The sequence below is a fragment of the Mya arenaria genome, chromosome 4, assembly GCF_026914265.1.
Source record: "Mya arenaria isolate MELC-2E11 chromosome 4, ASM2691426v1".
Classification (NCBI taxonomy): Eukaryota; Metazoa; Mollusca; class Bivalvia; order Myida; family Myidae; genus Mya; species Mya arenaria.
The window spans coordinates 54,863,072-54,882,464 of NC_069125.1; the positions used below are offsets into that span (position 1 = coordinate 54,863,072).

The 19,393-nt window shown below is 34.2% G+C and overlaps 1 protein-coding gene across 1 annotated transcript; it reads right to left on the reverse strand.

Moving 5' to 3' along the window:
• Positions 1–967: 967 nt before the first annotated feature.
• On the reverse strand, positions 968–2,816 carry LOC128230510 (cell cycle checkpoint protein RAD1-like). Its single transcript, XM_052942836.1, has 4 exons — positions 2,665–2,816; positions 2,250–2,344; positions 1,553–1,664; positions 968–1,238 (listed from the first exon to the last, which is right to left on the reverse strand). Exons 1-4 carry the CDS (start codon positions 2,794–2,796, stop codon positions 1,044–1,046), a joined length of 534 nt encoding a protein of 177 aa, XP_052798796.1. The 5' UTR covers positions 2,797–2,816; the 3' UTR covers positions 968–1,043.
• Between the last annotated feature and the right edge of the window lie 16,577 nt (positions 2,817–19,393).

Here is a 19,393-nt window from a genome sequence, read left to right on the forward strand (position 1 = left end):
CAAGGATGGATATGGTAAACTAGTATTACATCAGTGTTAAAGCAAGGATGGATATGGTAAACTAGTATTACAACTGTGTTAAAGCAAGGATGGATATGGTAAACTAGTATTACAACTGTGTTAAAGCAAGGATGGATATGGTAAACTAGTATTACAACTGTGTTAAAGCAAGGATGGATATGGTAAACTAGTATTACAACTGTGTTAAAGCAAGGATGGATATGGTAAACTAGTATTACAACTGTGTTAAAGCAAGGATGGATATGGTAAACCAGTATTACAACTGTGTTAAAGCAAGGATGGATATGGTAAACCAGTATTACAACTGTGTTAAAGCAAGGATGGATATGGTAAACTAGTATTACAACTGTGTTAAAGCAAGGATGGATATGGTAAACTAGTATTACAACTGTGTTAAAGCAAGGATGGATATGGTAAACTAGTATTACAACTGTGTTAAAGCAAGGATGGATATGGTAAACTAGTATCATATCAGTGTTAAAGCAAGGATGGATATGGTTAACCAGTATCATATCAGTGTTAGAGCAAGGATGGATATGGTTAACCAGTATCATATCAGTGTTAGAGCAGGGATGGATATGGTAAACCAGTATCATATCAGTGTTAGAGCAAGGATGGATATGGTAAACCAGTATCATATCAGTGTTAAAGCAAGGATGGATATGGTAACCCAATATTACAACTGTGTTAGAGCAAGGATGGATATGGTAAACAAGTATCACATCAGTGTTTAAGCAAGGATGGACACGGTAGACCAGTATTACATCAGTGTTAAAGCAAGGATGGATATGGTAAACCTTTATTTTATCTGTTTTAAAGCAAGGCGCGATATTGTAAACCATATTACAATGGTGTTAGATCAACAGTATTGTTCACCAGTATAACAACTGTGTTAGAACAAGGGTATGGTATACCATTATGGTCTACCAGTACATAATTGATAATATCCATTTTTAAAAAACCAAGCCAGAATACAAATGTTCTTAGGAATACAAAGCTTAATACTTTCAAAGATAAATGTCTCAAGTTCTTATATAACAATTTATCATATACTTATGCAAACCATCAATTTTAACAAAGTAACCACGACTGACTGTGGTGCTGCCAGCATTGCCGAAGGTCGACAGTCGCAGGTGTGGGGCGTCTGGCGACATGAGGAACTCCAGCACATCACTTGTCATGTCCAGCTCATTGAAAGCCTCTTTTAAACACTCCGACTACATATAGATATAGTAACTTGTAAATACCTTAGATTCAAAATCTTCAATATCAAATATACAACAAATTGTTCCACACAAAATTAATAAACAAGATCTTTTGTGACTCTTTCGGTACTTTTTTTGTTTCTTCGCTAGTTCTAATGGCTCTCATAAAATAATCAAATAAATGTCACTTGATGTTTTAAAAGCCATATTAAAGGATATCCAACACATCAATATCTGTAAAAAAAAATAAAAAATATATATATATATATGTATCTGTACTTTAGCAATAAAATATCTGTACTTTAGCAATAGAATTAAGTGTGTACCTTCATGATGATCTTATTGACGACATTAGTGCTACAGAAGTTAAAATCAAGGACCTCATCCGGCTCCAGGGTCTTGATACTGCAATCGGTCAATACACCATCCTCCTCAAGTCTGGAGTAGGAAATAGTTTATGTATGTTTACTGAAATGTAAATACTACAAACAAAATTATTTGGATGCTGACTTTGGGGCCTGATTTAGCACAAAAAATTGAACTTTGATTAAAATTATTCAAAGAAAAAACTTCCAATCATACATGCGAGATTGTTTTTGGCAAGTTTCAAGAATAATAAGGCAGTGGTAAATAAGTCCATTAACACTCATCAATACTGAAATAAATCTTTTCTTTATCTTGTAATTTGTAGAATCTAATTGTTTACAGAACATTGTCACAATGCCCTTTTATTTCAGTTTTTTTACAAACATATTTACAAAGGTAAACATAATACATTTGACATAAGTTGACATAAAAGAAAATGTTTCAGTCTTTTTAGCTGCAATATAAGTAAAAATATAACTTTTTTCAGGCATAAATGTAAAGATATAAAGTATGGTAAGAAAAATAAACTTATGCACATCAAGTTACATCGCATATTCTTTTTTACCAAAAAATGATTTTGATTCTAATTTAATATTTATTTTGACAGTTTAAACATAATTTGACATTTAACATGATGATCACACTGAGGAACCTCACATGAGAATGAGAGGACAGCCGTATCCCTGGTAACACATTTTCAAACTTGTACATGCACCTCCCACTGGCCCACTCCCAAATATTGTCAGGCACTCCTGCAATTAGATAACATACACTCAGTATGGCATGTGACAGAAGGATAACAAAAGTAACACACTGTAACAGGCTCCTGCCAATATTTCTAGAAAAAGAAGGAAAAGAACCAATGATATCAATTTTTTGTACTCATGGATTTCATCAACTGATTTACTAAATAAGTAATAATCACTTGGGCTAATGCAGGTTTCCGTGATAATGATTACTTCCTTTTTGTTAAATAACTGTCTTGGTAAGAATATTCAGCAAAAAGCAAAACGAATGGACTTAAAACAGTGGATTAATCCCAACTGGCCGGATATTCATTGACAGCACGCACCAGGAGGACAGTGAGGTTGATCTTGAATGTGAGCTGGTCTTCCTTGATGGCGTACTCCTGAAAGATGCCCTCCTGGATGAAGGCATTCGCCTGGATACACTTAGCATCCTCCACAGTCACCTTCAGACCCATACTGCTCGCAAACACCGTCGCAGTCTACAGAGAGATGTTTTCTTAGTATTTTAAAGTACTCATGCTTTATGGTTTAATATTCTTACATAAAAATATTAATGGTGGTTGTGGGCCTACCCATGACATGGAAGCAAGCATGCCTGTCATATTCCCTGGGTTCCTAGATATGCCAAGCAGTGTATGCGAGGAAATGCCAGGTAGTGTTTGTTCAAATTTATAATTCGTCCAAGTTTAACCTGGCTTTTTTGCTACTTTGGGAAGATGACCTACATCTTCATTCACCTATTTGGGATTTTTCACTTGTAGATTGTAAATGTTGGCAAACTCAACCATTACAATTAATTTGGAATGTTAGATATTTATTTGTCATTTAATCAAATAACTCCAATTAACTAAATGCATGTCAAGTCAAAAGTCTCTTGTTTGTTCATTTTTTGGTCAAATTGGACAGCATAACATCTGAAAAACAGCAAAGAAAAAGCCCTGTATGGGGTGGGTGATTTTGACTATACCCAGCCTGGCATACAGGGAAATGTAAATGACTCTCCTTCTTCATGGGTTTGAGTAAGCCTGATTTCAAGGTATAATCAACAAATTCTAGTGTTTGCCATATAATTATTTTAACAGCAGTGGTCGAAATTAGCACAAGCCCTGCTCTGGTAAAATGTCTTCCGGGCTTGCTCAAATTCTGAATTTTATTTAGCTGGGCTTGTTCATAAATATGATTCCATGCAATAAAACAAGAGCTCGGGCTTGTTCATCCCAAAGTCTAATTTTGATGACTGTAACAGAGGTTCTAAGAGCTGCCAATCCTGAAAAAAGCTCCGGCTCTGTTTAAATAAGAAGAAATCATCCCAAGACCATATATTTAAGGGACTTCAATCCTTTTGAAATTGTTTCCACAGTCATTTATATTCATAGCAAGGTACTTCCTACCATTTTTATACAAATGTCTGATCTAAAAACAGTCTTTACCACTGTACAATAAAGTGCAACGCTTAACTTTAAAACCTGAGTTTAGGATTCTTCCTGAACTTTAAAACCCCTGAAACACCAGTGATATCTGGAATAAATTTTGGTACTTTTTTTGTAATTATTTAACTTGAAATTTAAATCATACTTCAGTGGCAAATTTCTGTCTTTCAATTATTTTAAAAAATTGTTAGTGGATTATGCTGTTGTAATATCAATTTCAGTACACGTTCTCATGCAGGAAAAGTAAATGTCATAAATATTTTCTTGTCAATTAAATACCAGAAAATGACTGAGTTCTTAAGTTAGTTTCAGTGCTAAATGTATCACAACACTCAATTTGAAGTTTGATTTCTTTCTTTAATAGACAAAAGGGACATACAGGATTATTTCATTGTTTTAAGAGCCTAAATGCACCACAGCTCTGTTTAACATGTTTTTTTCTCTGCTGCGCATCAGACGACACCAATACCGCACCCATCCCCGTAACTGCCAGAGAATTGTTTCTGCAGAGGGGTAGGATTGGGTCTAGTGAGGTAGATTTTACAGAATGCATTTATTCCGCAATTTCTTTAGTATTTGTGTCTTTTTCTAGGGTTTGAGGCACACTTTACCAGTATATGAAATTTTGCAGTTATTTATTTCCTTGCTTAACCTTTTAGGTATTTACTGTTAAAAAAAATCAATTAAGAAACATCCATTAATATTCTTAATCACTGTGATTGCATTTACTACATGGACTATTCATAAAAGATACTTTTTTCCTAGTATTTTCCTGTTGATCTGGATAGGGTACCAATATCTGTCTTTGGTAAAATATTTTTTTAATTTCCTGACATTTAGGAACTAAATGACATTTAAAATCACTGTCCTTGAAAAAAGTTCATAAATTCAAAATAGAAAGTTGAAAAAACACTCAGTCATTTCTGAAAAAATAGCTTTCTTTCAAAATATTCTATTTCCTGACTGTCATCCTAGATATAAGAAAAATACTGATTGTAAACCTCACATATAGCATAGCAAAATGTTTTGTAGTTAGAAAACAATTTTTAATAATGAAAAATTCACAAATAAAACATTTTTTTCATTTGTCAATATGTGATGTATTCATTACTGTGCTTTCACGGCCATCTAATGTCTCGATTTCCACGAGATGCAAACAAATAAAGCGGCTTCTGTATACTGATCTAGGCTATTGAACTCACAGCGGTACATCAAGTCAACACTGTATTCACTATGCGTTGGAATTAAGAGACGATATTTCTATTCCATTGATTGTCAACCTTCTATGGCTGTTATAAAAATAATGAACTAATAATCACGGATTATGCGAATTGGTAGGATATTGGCACACACATGGTGTTAACCTTTACCCTCCAGCAATGTGTGACCGGACAAGTGTTGTTACATTATGAATGGCACATTTTGACACCGATTTGCGCTCTATGTAATACACAAAAAACATGTCAGAATAAGAATATGCATCATATTCATATGAGCATACCTGCGGGTCGATGTTACAAACACAGCCATATCCGGTCAAATAATCTGGATCTATGTCATGGCTTGTGGGGACTCTAAAAATAAAAACAATTACAATTCGTTGCCAAAGTTCTTAGACATGTTTACATCGCATGTTGAAAGTAAATAAAATCCCTCCCAGCGAGCTATTAAAGTGCCAGCTGTAGATGGAAATAAATTATTCTTTGATAATACAACAATACACGTCAAGCAAATGACCGTGTTGTTTAAAACAATGTCCACATAAGGAATAAATGGTTATTAAGAGCTATTTCTTTATTTGTACAAATGTTTGACTTTCGTTTAATGTTATCTAGGTAATTGTTCATACGACATCCATTTCAAAAAGCTATATACCAGTAGTTTATGGAACAAAACAGTATCTCGAAAAGGCAAAGTAAATAGCATTTCAACCCGTTTGCCTTTTACAAAGCCTTGATGTTTTCATAGCAGGACACAGAGTCGTTACTTTTATCGTCGCGCGCATTCTTGTCATGCAAATTATTTCGATATATGGATATAACAACCGGATTATCCAAACATCCCCACATAGCAAGTGCATTTAATAATACCACAATATACGTCAAGCAAATGATCGTGTTGTTTAAACAAATGCATCCATACGAAATAAATGCTAATTTAATTTAGTATTATTTTCTGATTTGTACAAATGTTTAAAAAAAAATATTTTTTCTAGGTAATTGTTAAGACAAAAGTCCGTTTTAAATATCTATACACAAGTAGTTTATGGAACAATTAAGTATCTCGAAAAGGATATGTAAATAGAATTTTAACATTTATGTTTTTTACATAGCCTTGATGTTTTCATAGCAACACATATAGTCGTTATTGGCATCGCAGTCATTGTTGTTATACAATTACTTTAAGATATAACAATCTTTACATCATTAAATACAATGTGTGTATACCACGTGTAAAATTTGTCGTAAATGCCCCATCGGGAGGCAACATTTAGCTTCGAATGAAGACTTTATACAAGATAATTTGACTATCTCAAAGCATTTAAAATGAAACATAGCCAAGTGTACGCCGCTTACGGAGCTCTGAAGTCGGTCTTTCATCGGAGTTTGATTGCGAGTTTAGTTTCTTAACAAACCACTCATCACCTAAACGAATTTCGGTCAATAACAAAGGAAGAGCTCTTTAAATGGCATTAACTGCCCTTTGTTTCATTTAAAATTATGAAGAAAAATTCCATCCCAAGCAAATTGTTGCGCACACTGACATAGCACAGTGTAAAAACACGTCTGACATTACATAAAAATATATAGCTTGATCACTTTATATCTAACTCGTTTACCATCTAATTGCCAGGGGAACCTAACAAATATTACTGCGAAAAACTGTTATAAGCTAGAGTATGCTTTTCTTAAAGCTGTGTTGGAAGAAAATCTGAGTCGCGTGTTGCCATGCAATTTGCCGTGATTTCACTTAATAGCAAGATCTCGTGAATTTCGTGACGTAAAACCATCCTATGATGTCTGAGAAAATAATTATTCAGATTGTTATGTATTAACTGAAGCTTATTTCTCTGGAGAGAAGATTTGACATTTATATATCTGTCGTTGAACCAGAGAAATAAATTGGAGAACAGACTGCCCTCAAAGAGAGTGAACAAGGGAAAAAGTATGAGTGGGAAAATATATTCATATTTCTTGCACAGTTTATTGCGTCTTGTATCAGGACTTTGATCCTATCCCAAGAACGCATTTGTTCTTTGTTTGTCTGACTTTTTCTCATACGACTATACATATTTGTCGTCGGCAAAGAAAAGGCAAAGAAACTAAATGACCGAGTTAATATTTAGATTGACTGTGTTTCAAAGAAAACAAGTCGAGGTAATTCCATAGATTTGGCGTCGTTGTACAGAAACTTTAGCCTATAACATAGGTCTAATGCTAATAAAGATATTTAAACAGAACTTTGTAAATTGACAACGCACATATGTTACTCAAGGCCAACAACACTGACTTTAATACTTGTTCAGTTGTGCCTGTCTTTGACTGTTAGATTGTTTTGTCCTCAGCCTCACGAAACAACCATATGCATTTGACAAGCAGTAGGAAACCATCATACATCAATCGAGTACTTCCGTTAATTCATCTTGTCGTTCTTGTTACAGTTAGCTATTATGTTTAACAGAGTTCTTAAGTTTTTACAAGCGAATTGTGTTCAGGACAAAATTAATTAAGTATAATTGATTTAAGTTACTATTTAGTAAATAGTTTGTTATGTTACAAATAAATTGCAGGAATATGTTATAATGTACGAATACAATCATATTTCACTTGGTTTTCTGTTGAACGTATAAATAAAAATAAGACTTGAAAAAAAATGATTTTAAGCAAACTTTGTTTAAACTAACACTTATAATAATTTGATACGTTAATGTTTATGAAACATATAGAAATGCACTGGATCAACAGTGCTATAATATTTGTTACACGAATGTTAAGCAAATTAATCGCATACATGTATTGATTATCTTCCACAAACAAGTTGACATAGTTTTCAAACGAAAAGAGAACGCAGAACGCGTAAACACAGACACACTAGTCCTTCCTGTCCTGGACGTACCATACACGTGAGTTTGGTTTGCGGTAATCAAGACAGACAAGTGGATTTTGCAGGGTACTCCGGATCCCGTTCAACACAACACAACACCCTCGCACTACAATGTACCATCGAGAGTGACTTAGGAATTATTTATATAACTTTTTTCGCAAGTTTTACTAAATAAATTTTATCTTGAACTACGCAGTTGCGGCTCGTAACCGGAACCAGGTAACAGACACCAACAAGAAGAGTATGGTTGATGTTACAACTATTAAACAAAAAACCTTGTGACCAATTTGTTAAACACGTAGGCTTGCATTTATTACAAGACAAGGCAAGATTACATGCCGACCTTGCTTTTCTAATTCCAACGCCATATTGTCGATATTAACTCGGCAGGCCTCATAAGGCTTATATACGTCCATTACAGGACGCAATCACGTCTTTCAATCAAACTCACACTAAGAGTCTGGGGATGTAATTGTTTGTTTCTTATCTTCCACTTTTACTTATGGCAAGTGTTTTTTGATTGAGGGTTAGGCTACAGAACAATTGTGAATGTCATTTTTTATGTACACGTACATGTATGGTTGGAGCCAAATGACGTTGATGACAAATGGTGTATTTGGCCATGTTTCGCTGTACATTTCTTATAATTTGTGTTTAAAAATTTCAAACTGACAATTTCAGTACAAATATTCAGATAAGTCATAGACCTCGGTTCATACAGACTTGAGAAAAAACAATATGTCTTTCATTGAAGATGTGTTTCACAATTAAGATTCGTTCGATGAGTGGATAAGGCGCTAACGTATAATAAAATGCATTTTTTGTGTTAAACTCAAGAAAATAATTGATAAAAACTTCACGTTTTACATGTGCATATTGAAATGTACGCAGAAGAAGATTGGACCGCACATAGATTTTAAATTATTCGGCAATGTTGATACGGCACAATTTACTGGTGAAACTAAAAATGGAATACATATCCTCTTTCGAAATAACTGTTCAACTATGAGACGTGTGCTTTTGCGATCGCATGTTCATCAGCGTCCATGCAAAAGAAATTCCTTGTTTAACATGTGGCGTTACTTTTACTGGGAAAGGCCACTTGCAAATGCACGAACTCACACTGAGGAGAGACCATTCAAGTGTGATACATGCTGGGCCGCTTTTCAAACGGATGCACATTAAAGTGTCATTTCCGTTTGCACACAGGAGAACAGTCATTTGTATGTGAGACGTGCGGAAAAAGCTTTTAGACATACAACTTACCTACGGAGCCATATTAGGCTTCATATGGAAGAGAAACCAGACACATGTGATATATGTAATGCTGCTTTTAGACAGAGAACTAACTTACCGAGTTATATTAGGATTCACACATGAGAGAAACCATACACATGTGATATATGTAATGCTTCTTTTTATTATAATTCACACGGGAGAAAAAAACATATGTGCGACACATGCAATGCTGTTTTTGCAAACCATTTTCCTTGTCAAACCACATTCGAATTGGTAATAAGCCATTTGTATGTGAGACATGTGGCGCAGCATTTTTTCGCAAGACTTATTTACAGAAACACTTTAGGATGCATACATTAGATAACCCATACAAGTGTGATACATGAGGTGCTGGTTTTACGACGGTAAACCATACACATGTGCAAGACATGTTTTATAAAGCATATTCCAGCACACGTTATTTAATGACACATATGGGAATTCACGTATAAACACAGGTGAAAAAAACATTATAAATAATAATAATAATAATAATAATAATAATAATAATATTCTAGGGTGTCGTATTTTTGTGCAAAATTGCTTTACTTTGGTGAAAACAGTTCGTCGTGTCTTGTTCATGCGACTAACCGGAAAATTTTATATTCAAGCTCGGTCGTGATTTTAGCGAATTTATTATACGAATTCTTTATTATTCTTCATAATAATAGAAAAGCAGTTTATGTTCAGAAATTTCAGACATGATGGTCATGAATATAACCAGCTATCCGGTTGCTTCCTCTTTTGTCTCACCATCTAAATAAAGGAGTAAAATAAATACTCGAGATTGGCAATTCATAATCGTGTACATTTTAAGCTCACTGTCAATTAAATAAAAGATATTTGCCTAATTAAAACCATATTGGTTTTTCCTTTGAACTAAAATCATGCCCTCGAAAGTTATAATAAAAAAGTGGCACATAATAGCCGTTGTGGCATTAGTCTATCGAACATGCCAGTATGTTACCATATAACTTTGCAGTCAGAACGTGTGTTTTTCTATTTTCCGTGTGATTTACTGAATATCAAGGATTGTAGTCATCTATGAGGAACTATTAGTATCAAAGACAACACCAATATGACAATTACTCAACCTTTAAGACGAGCTAAAAGCAAGTTCATAAAGCAAGAACTCAAACGCAAGGAACATCAGTGTATTTGTGCAACCAGACACAAACATACACATGATGCTAGATTACACGTTATTGGAGACGATATAAATAGTATAACATAAACAATCCTGTACATTGTGGAGAAATAGCATTTGCTTCCTCACATAATAAGTTGTATCGATTAAAAATAATCTTAAAAATGAAAAAAAAAATGATAAGTGAAACGTAAATGGTTAAAAACTCGTTTCGTATCGTCTTGACTCCTTAGTTATGAATTGGCCTTGGATGAAAATCTAACAAAGGTAAGGTTTCGTAATTATTTATGATTTACAACGTGTGTAGTGTTCAATAGCCTTATCTTAAAATTACATTTTGTTTGGTAATGTGTTGTTCATTAAAATTAAAAAAAAATGTTAACGCATTTCAAAGTGAAGCAATTTCTGAAAAATTTAAAAACATGTATCTATAAACTTAGCCACAAAAGTGTAAACCTTTTTAACATATGGATATTCATTTTGTTCCCTAAACACCAAAAGTCGACTGATTCATACCAATGTAAAATCTATTTTTCAATTGAAACTCCACAATATTTGACACTGCATTGTTAAATAAAAACACCAAAGTTACAAATAAAATATTTTGAGCCAATACCTTTCTCTTATCACACAATGTGTGTACACCACGTGATAAACTACCTCATATATGTACGTCGGAAGGTAACATTTTGCTTAAAATGATGACTTAAATAAAAGATAACTTTTCTTTTACTACACCATTTTAAATAAAACAAAGTGCAGTCTATGCCGCTTGAAGAGCCACGCCTTAAATGTATTACCGAAGTTTGATAAGGTGATGAGTTTCATCAAACACTTCGACAAATCTCTTTGCAAAGTAATGTTTTGACAGTGCTCCGTCAGACGGCCGTATTGTGAAAAGGTTTGTCTAAGTGTTTTAAGAAACTAAACTCTAAATCAAACTTTGGTAAAAAAAAACGAAGGCGGGGCTCCGTAAGCGGCGTTAACTGCGCTATGTTGCATTAAAAATGGTACAGAAATAGTGATGTTATATTTGTTTAAAGTCTTCATTTGAAGCAAAATTTTGCTCTCAGACGTAGCATTTATGACGCAATTTATCACGTGGTATACACACATTGTTACACTTGAACAACAATTTAGATTGATCTGTCAACAAAGCATTGCCATTTTTGAACTACGTAGCAGGTGCCCGTTATCTTTTTGCTCAATATTCTTAGCGCAGGGATCTGTCATTCTTGGCTAGGAAATCAACAAGTGAGATATGGACGCGCAGACCAAAACGAAAATAGCCAAAGACTCTGAGGCGGCTGTCCATATGGACTTCTATGCACTATACTTACAGTATGTACATTTTTTATTTGAACTTATCATAACAATTTATCCTTAGAGCATGTATTTTTATTTCATTACAAATAAGGTAATTTAAGTCTGACCATATAAAACCTGATCATCTACAAAATGAGTTATTGCTGACATTGGTTGAACACATTTTTGGACCATTATACCTTTCAATTAATAAATAATATATTATACATGCCTTTTTAGCACCCCTAGTCAGTGTTCAATAAGTTTACAATTGGCCAGGAAGTTAAAGACCTTATGATGTCTTAAATAAGTGAAATTCCTCAAACTTTCCATTAAACAAGCGAAAATCAGTATCGGGCTGTCTTTTCACTGACATAAAAGCACTTTTTCGGCATTTCGCCCTGACCTAAATATGTCTTGTAAATTCAAAGTATGCCGTCAAACTCACATTCTGGTCGGAGTAAGAAACGTTAAAGCATGTTCTTCTACGGAAAAAATGAATGACATCTATACCTTTCACACATCATTTTCAAGATTGGTTGAAACTAGTTTCAAAAACGTCAGAATACCTTAATACAATGCGTATATATCAATACAGTGAACAACCATTACACATTCTAAAATCTCAATAACGTGTGCCTTTTGATTTAATTGTTATGGAGTTAAGAGTACAACTTGGCAACAGCGAGGCTAGTGAGTTTCAGCAGCGAGTCATAACCCGACTTCAATCGGTCGCGGCGAGACCAGAGTAAGAGGCATAACGTTGCACAACCAGGCGACAGTGTGTCTAGCATGTGACACAGCTTGGTAACCGGTGGACGTTTGCAAAACGTAAGCAGAAGTGGGGCAAGATGGCTCGTCTAAAACGTGACACTATGATAGAAGCATAAATAGTATCATATGTATTGTATTAAATGCTAGATGTATACATATCGGTTCCCAAAATGTTCCCTGTAATATGAGATTTCCAAATCATAATTTTGAAATGTAAATTGTGTTTTGATTGTTTGTTTTGTTCTACGAAGGGATATGGGCTGATAATCATGAATGGTAAGTCTTTGTAATTGTTATTAATAGCAATTTTGTTTTTATAAGTATGCTACCTGTATGCTACTAAATAACCGGCCAAAACCTATGCATTAAAAGGCGCGCATTGGAAAACACGCCATTGGATTTTACACAGCTGATAACCGTATTACAAACCAGCTTGGCTTGATAACACAATTGACAGGACAACAGGGAATGAACGAACAAATGGGCGTATGAGAGGCGTTTGAATAAACACAATTTGGAAACAATCTACGTATGAAGTAGCTACTATTTTGAAAGAGAAAATGCGCCTCTCGCGAATTAACTCAGTAAAACTGCATTTAAATGGTGAAATATGTGGTACTACACTTATTTAGACTAGAGATCTACAGAGACACGGAAAATCACATACAGAAGAAAGGCCATTTAAGAGTGACGTCTGTATTGTTGCCTTTTCCCAGAATACAGCTTTACAGGTCCATGCTCGCATTCACACAGGAGAGAAACATTTAAGTGTGACACATGCATTTCTGGTTTGCACACAAACGTTCATTTAAAGAGCCATATTGGTATGCACACAGGTCAGTCAGAAGAGGAATCATTTTAAAGTTAGACGTGCGGTATAGCTTTTACTCAGAGAGGAGGATTACAACACAAGTGTAACACATGCTGAGCTGCTTTTACACTTAACAACAAATTTACACCAACACATAACAGCACACACAGGAGAGATACCGTATACAGATGTGAAACATGCGAGCTTTACAAGGAAACATAGTTTACAAAATTATATGCGAATGCTCGATAAGCCTTACAGAGGAAGCATGTGTTGAGATACATAGTCTGATAAAAAGGACACATATTCACATTCATGAACTCACACAGAAAAGAAACCATTTAAGTGCGACACACGCTTTTGCGCACTAACATTCTTTTAAGTACACATGCTAACAATTGACTCGATAGCAGATTTTGTTCTGAGAATATTTTAGGGCTGTTTTGAGTTACATAGAAAATTGTACCCTCGGGAGGAATCAATGTCTTCAAGAGTGATTTAAGTGAGATTCGTAAATGTCATTCAGATAGAAGATCATTTACATTAATAATTAACCACACATGAAAGAAACGTTACAAATGTGGGACATAAGGTGTTTTTTTTCTGGTGCTACAACTAGTTCAACCCATTCAGATATAACACGATATATGTTATGTTAGTGTAATGGAATAAAGTACTTGATTTGCAGATACAGTAAGTGCTTTTTTGCTGTGCAGTTTGTTCTCTGGTAACAGTAAAAAGATGGCAATTTTCTTGTGTTGCATTTTAGACAAAATCAAGCTGTTCAATGCTTGCCTCACAAATCATGGAAGAAATCAATACTGAGTCCATGTTATATTTGATGAGTATAATTGCATAGATCTAGCAAAATTGCTAGTTCTGTAAGGTTATCAAATGTTGTTCACAGTCGATCCTGTTGGCTCGAACTTATAGGGACCGGCGAAATAACATCGAACCTCCGGGAATTCGAGGAAATCAAGCTTACCGAGTCCAGCCATCTGGGTTTGATTGTAAATACTTATTATTGTATTAAACATACATGTCATACATTTAATATGTCTTTAAATACGCTGCTGATGATTGTAATGTCATTGTTTTGTGTTTTTATAATATATGATACCCTGGTATTAAAGCACGTACATTTTCCTTTTTCTGGGGACAGTTTTCATTTTTAATTCCCTGAAATTACTGCAACCTAATATCGTGAAAAAGAGTGGCAAATATTCGGCATAAAAATGCAGCTGTTGTGTTTTTATTCATTACTTAATAAAAAATTAAGTCTCAGTTCCAAACACTGTATGCTTGAGTGGTATGTTTAGAACCAGCAAGAGTAGAGTATAAAAAATGAATAGCAAAGAGGTATCCCCGGCCGCTGCAAAACCGAAAGTAGGGTGTTTTTATGAATTTTACACATATTTTAGATTATTCATTTCCATTTGTGTGAATATGATATATAAATGAATACATGTTATGTGTATGGTGTGCACATAATCAAACCAATGGTTCATTTAAGCCCGCAGAACATGCAGAGGCGGTGGGCGAGGCAAGACATATCGATATTGTGTAGCTTATTGTGGAGTTGCTGTAATTGAAAAATGGGCACAATACAGAAATAGACTTAGCTATAACATTCTAGTGTTCCGTGGTATACTTCTTTTGCACATGACATACATCCTTTCATCAGTGGAATGCACATTAACTGGATTCGCCGATTTGTTTTCAGCAAAGAATGACCGGTGCATGTTACAGGTTATAATTGGTACTAAATGTGGTTCGACAATAATTGGCTCTAACCATAGGCGACAGTATTTTATATGCATGCATGAGCATATATAAATTATTAAATACTTGAAAATATCAATGTATTTGGTTAAAACTAATGAACTTTTAAGTCGTTATTTTTGTTTCTCACTGTTAAATATCCATCTTATAAAAGAAGTTCATTACATACATAAAATGTGTATGTTCAAATCTAATTAATTGTATTTAAAGGCACAGTTAGCAAAGGAGAATACACTGTTCTAGTATCCGTGTCCCTTGGTTTAATTGGTTGCAAGAATCGACTGATGTGGATTTGAAAAGGTTATATGTGTAAGATTGCCGAAAATACCATATTATGGCCGATTTCAATCGTAATAAAGAACAAATAGAAAGCTGCAATAACTTAATCAGTATTGTTCGATCATTTCGTTACCTAGTAATTATCAGCAACCATATGCTACCCTATCAAATCATACCAGTGGAAATGGGATCACAAACATGACCAGTTACTTGTCTTCGTGAAATGGCGAATTTCATGTATACATTGAATACGTTAGGGCACACCAACTTTAGTGTTAGGTCCAATTTTCAACCTACCTACACAGAGAGAAAAAAAAACCTTGAATAAAACCGACGTTTTTTTTTTCAGTTTCTTAGAGCAAACGCTAAACTTATTAAATAATGAAACGGTTAGTATGACGTCTGACAGGAAAATGCACCTTCGTCGTAAACATTATTTTCATTAATGTGATACTGGCTCATTTGACAATTTCAGCATCTGGACTTTTTGGAGCTCAGTTTTTTTATAAAGTAATTGTTTGCGATTCAAAAGACAAAAACATACATTCCTTGTGATGCTTAACATCAACTGTGCCTGGCTTTAATAACAAAACATGTTCGATTGGCGTTTGAATCAATACAGTATGTTGCCTAAATACATGTAAACTTTGCATTGGATTTCTTGATATATAAACTTAGATCATAACATTCAAGAGATGTGTAATGTTTACCGAGTTCTGGAATGAATAGAATGTAAGTATTGATAATTGTTAGCACTGTTTGCGGCGGTGTACAGGAAGTAAATGTAACATACGTGTATGAACGAATTGATATAATAAATTGATTTATCACAGAGGTTACTTACAATAAAAGCTTTTTGTTTTAAGTGGTTCTATTTGTAAGAACTTTTCTATATCTTTTTAATAAACAAGTCGACATGATACATTTCATATATAAACTACTAACACTTCACTAACTGTTCTATAGATTTACCTAAAAATACAAATTGATCACAAACCCTGAAAAGATCGACTGGAGCCATGAATGTGGAAACATTATTATCAGAACAGTTTTCAATTACTTATATACAAAGTTGTTATATCGATTAATATGATTATATTACTTGTAATAAATCTAACAAAACGCTCGATAAGTATTTAATGGTATACATGAATTTACTGGTCTATTATAATTTTAGAATAAAAAATATATTCCACATGATGTAAGTTGTGAAAGGTTTAAGTCGCAAAACGTAATACAACAGGTGACTTTTAAAAAAGCCGATCAGTGTACACAAAAAGAATATCTGAAATAAATAAACCGTACAAAAACTTGATTTGTGAAATCTGCATCGCAAGTTTACTTACAGGAAGTTAAACATAACACTTTGGAAATACACGAAAACATTTATTTTATGAAATAAAGTGTAATTATCTGTTTCGGGGAGGTTCAATACAAATTCAGCAGCCTGTTTTTCGGACTATTACTCGTTGCTTTGATATTTCTGGCCTTGTACATTCTTTGGAAGTGGTGCGGCGAGGAATCTAACAATTCGGCTGGTTCAAAATCAACTTCCAGTGAAAGACTCTTTATGAAACCCGTCTATGCACACGAAATTGAACCTGGAATAGTTGTACTGCAGAGTGAAAACGGGGATTACTTCAAAATTCTGAAAAATATGACATGAAGGGCGGTAACCAGTGCGGTTATTTGTCGTGTACGAAACCGGAAATGACGCAACCAAATCGGGAAACCGAGATGCTTTCAAGTCTTCCTCAGTCGTCTTGCCAATCACGTGATTTCCCTCTTCAAGCAAGCGCGCCGCCATGTTTGAATGATGACATCAACTCCAGAATGCTGGAAAGAAGAAGTAATGGAGCAGAGTTTCGATCAGTTGACTTTCATTTCGGGTCCGTGACAAATCCACCACCATATGGTGGTTAATAATAGTTTACAACTGGTAGAATTTCTATATACTTCTATGTGTAAGAAAAACAATGGAATTATTTGATAAAGTTTACCAGTTCTCTGTTCGTACCTATATCAATGTTTTATATTCAATGAATATATCCGACCGCCTAACGTTTTCATTTATCAGTGATTATAGTGATTGTTATTAAATTAGGGATGACAACGAGTACCCGAGTATTCGAGTACTCGATCAATCATCCGAGTACCCGAGTATCAAATCATTACTCGAGTACTTAAAAAAATCTCTCTTTTTTATTTAATTTACCAAATTCACAATTAACAGACGTAAGAATCAGATCTTTCGTGTTTCCAAGTTAACAATTTACGGCCTCTCTAATCCCCGCTGTGTACACAATTGACCCTTATAAATGATTTGACAGTTGTTGTGATAGTTGCAAACTGTCAAAAAAGGGCCCTAATTTGCAAATAGCACTAATGTCAATTAGCGATAGTTTTGATAGCGGTACATCTCCTATAGAATTGTATTGTTTACCAATTAGTATGTTTTCACCAAACAATGGACGTCGACGAGCGTATTAGTAACGACCGTTACGTGCAATTATTATTATTATTATTATTATTATTATTATTATTATTATTATTATTATTATTATTATTATTATATTATTATTATTATTATTATATACCATATTTCTATAGCACTCTTTTCATACATAAAGTATGTTCAAAAGTGCTTTACAATGTAATATAAAACAATAGGCAAACTAAAATGCTTATAACAATATTAACGCTAGTCAATTAAAACAAAGTGTTTATGCATAGTACATATGTACAAAATTAATATAATATAAAATGTTTGAAATAACTATAAAATAATAGAATAATAATTTCAGAGTTAGTGAAAACCAATAAAATTTAAAGATAAAGTAACAACAAGCAGTTAAATCCCGGATAGATCCATGCACTCGGAAATAAAATAATAAAACACTTATCGTCCATAATACTGTATAAAATAGTGGGTTTTCAGAGCCTTCTTAAAACTTTGCAAGGTGGTACAGTCTCTGATGTCAGATGGGAGGGCATTCCATAACTTAGCTGATGCTGACTGGAAACTTCTTTCACCATAATGCGCCGTCCGACATTTAGGCACAACGAACGTCAGTGACTTATTTTTCGACCTCAGATTTCTGGATGCTCTGTATATTTCTAACATGTCCACAATGTACGCAGGCGATTGGTCATGGAGCGCTTTAAATGTGTGTGTTAGAATTTTGTACTCTACTCTGCATTGCACCGGGAGCCAATGTAGTTCCTGTAGCACGGGGGTTATATGGTCGTACCTTGCTGTCCTCGTAACAATTCTAGCTGCCGTATTTTGAAGTTTGTAGTTTGTTTAATATCTGCTTTGGAACACCGTACAGGAGAGCACTGCAGTTGTCTATGCGAGATGTAACAAGAGAGTTTACCAGAGATTTGGTTGCGTTCAGTGTTAGATAAGGTCTTATATGGCCAATGTGTCGCAATTGTGCGTAAGAATTTCTACAAACACTATTGACGTGTTGATCCAGCTTCATGTTTAAGTCAAGATAAGCGCCCAGATTCCTAACACTTGGTGATTGTTTGATTACAGAGCCATCGACGGTGACGGAGACATTTAAAACTGTTTTTGAAATGCAATGACTCCTGAATGGGCGTATTTTTGCAATGATTATCACAATTGATTGGTGGATATCTTAATCATGGAAAAATGAATATTAATGAAGGAAAGAACAATATTTCTGTATGAAAAACTGTCAATTTAAAAAGTATTTCGTAGAGTAAACAACTAAATTTGCGTTTAATGTAATTCTGAATGTTGTTCCTTATTAAGTGTAGTCTCGATCATCTCGACGCTCGAATATGATCCCAGTTTTGCTTTCCATTTATAATGTAGTACATATACGTATAAAATGAAATGAAAACGAGAAATTAAAAGCATGAAACAACATTTTTTTTATTATTGATTTCTCTGTTAAGGTACACAGTGACAGTCTTATTTAAAGATCGAATGCGCTATATAGCGTCAAACGCACAATGTACATGACCGATACATGTATACACGAAATTGTCTTTCCGAAAACCAGTTCAAGTTATCCGAGTAATCGAGTACCCGAGTACTCGATCGGAAGATTGTCCGAGTACTCGAGTATCAATTTTACTACTCGTTGCCATCCCTATATTAAATACACGTT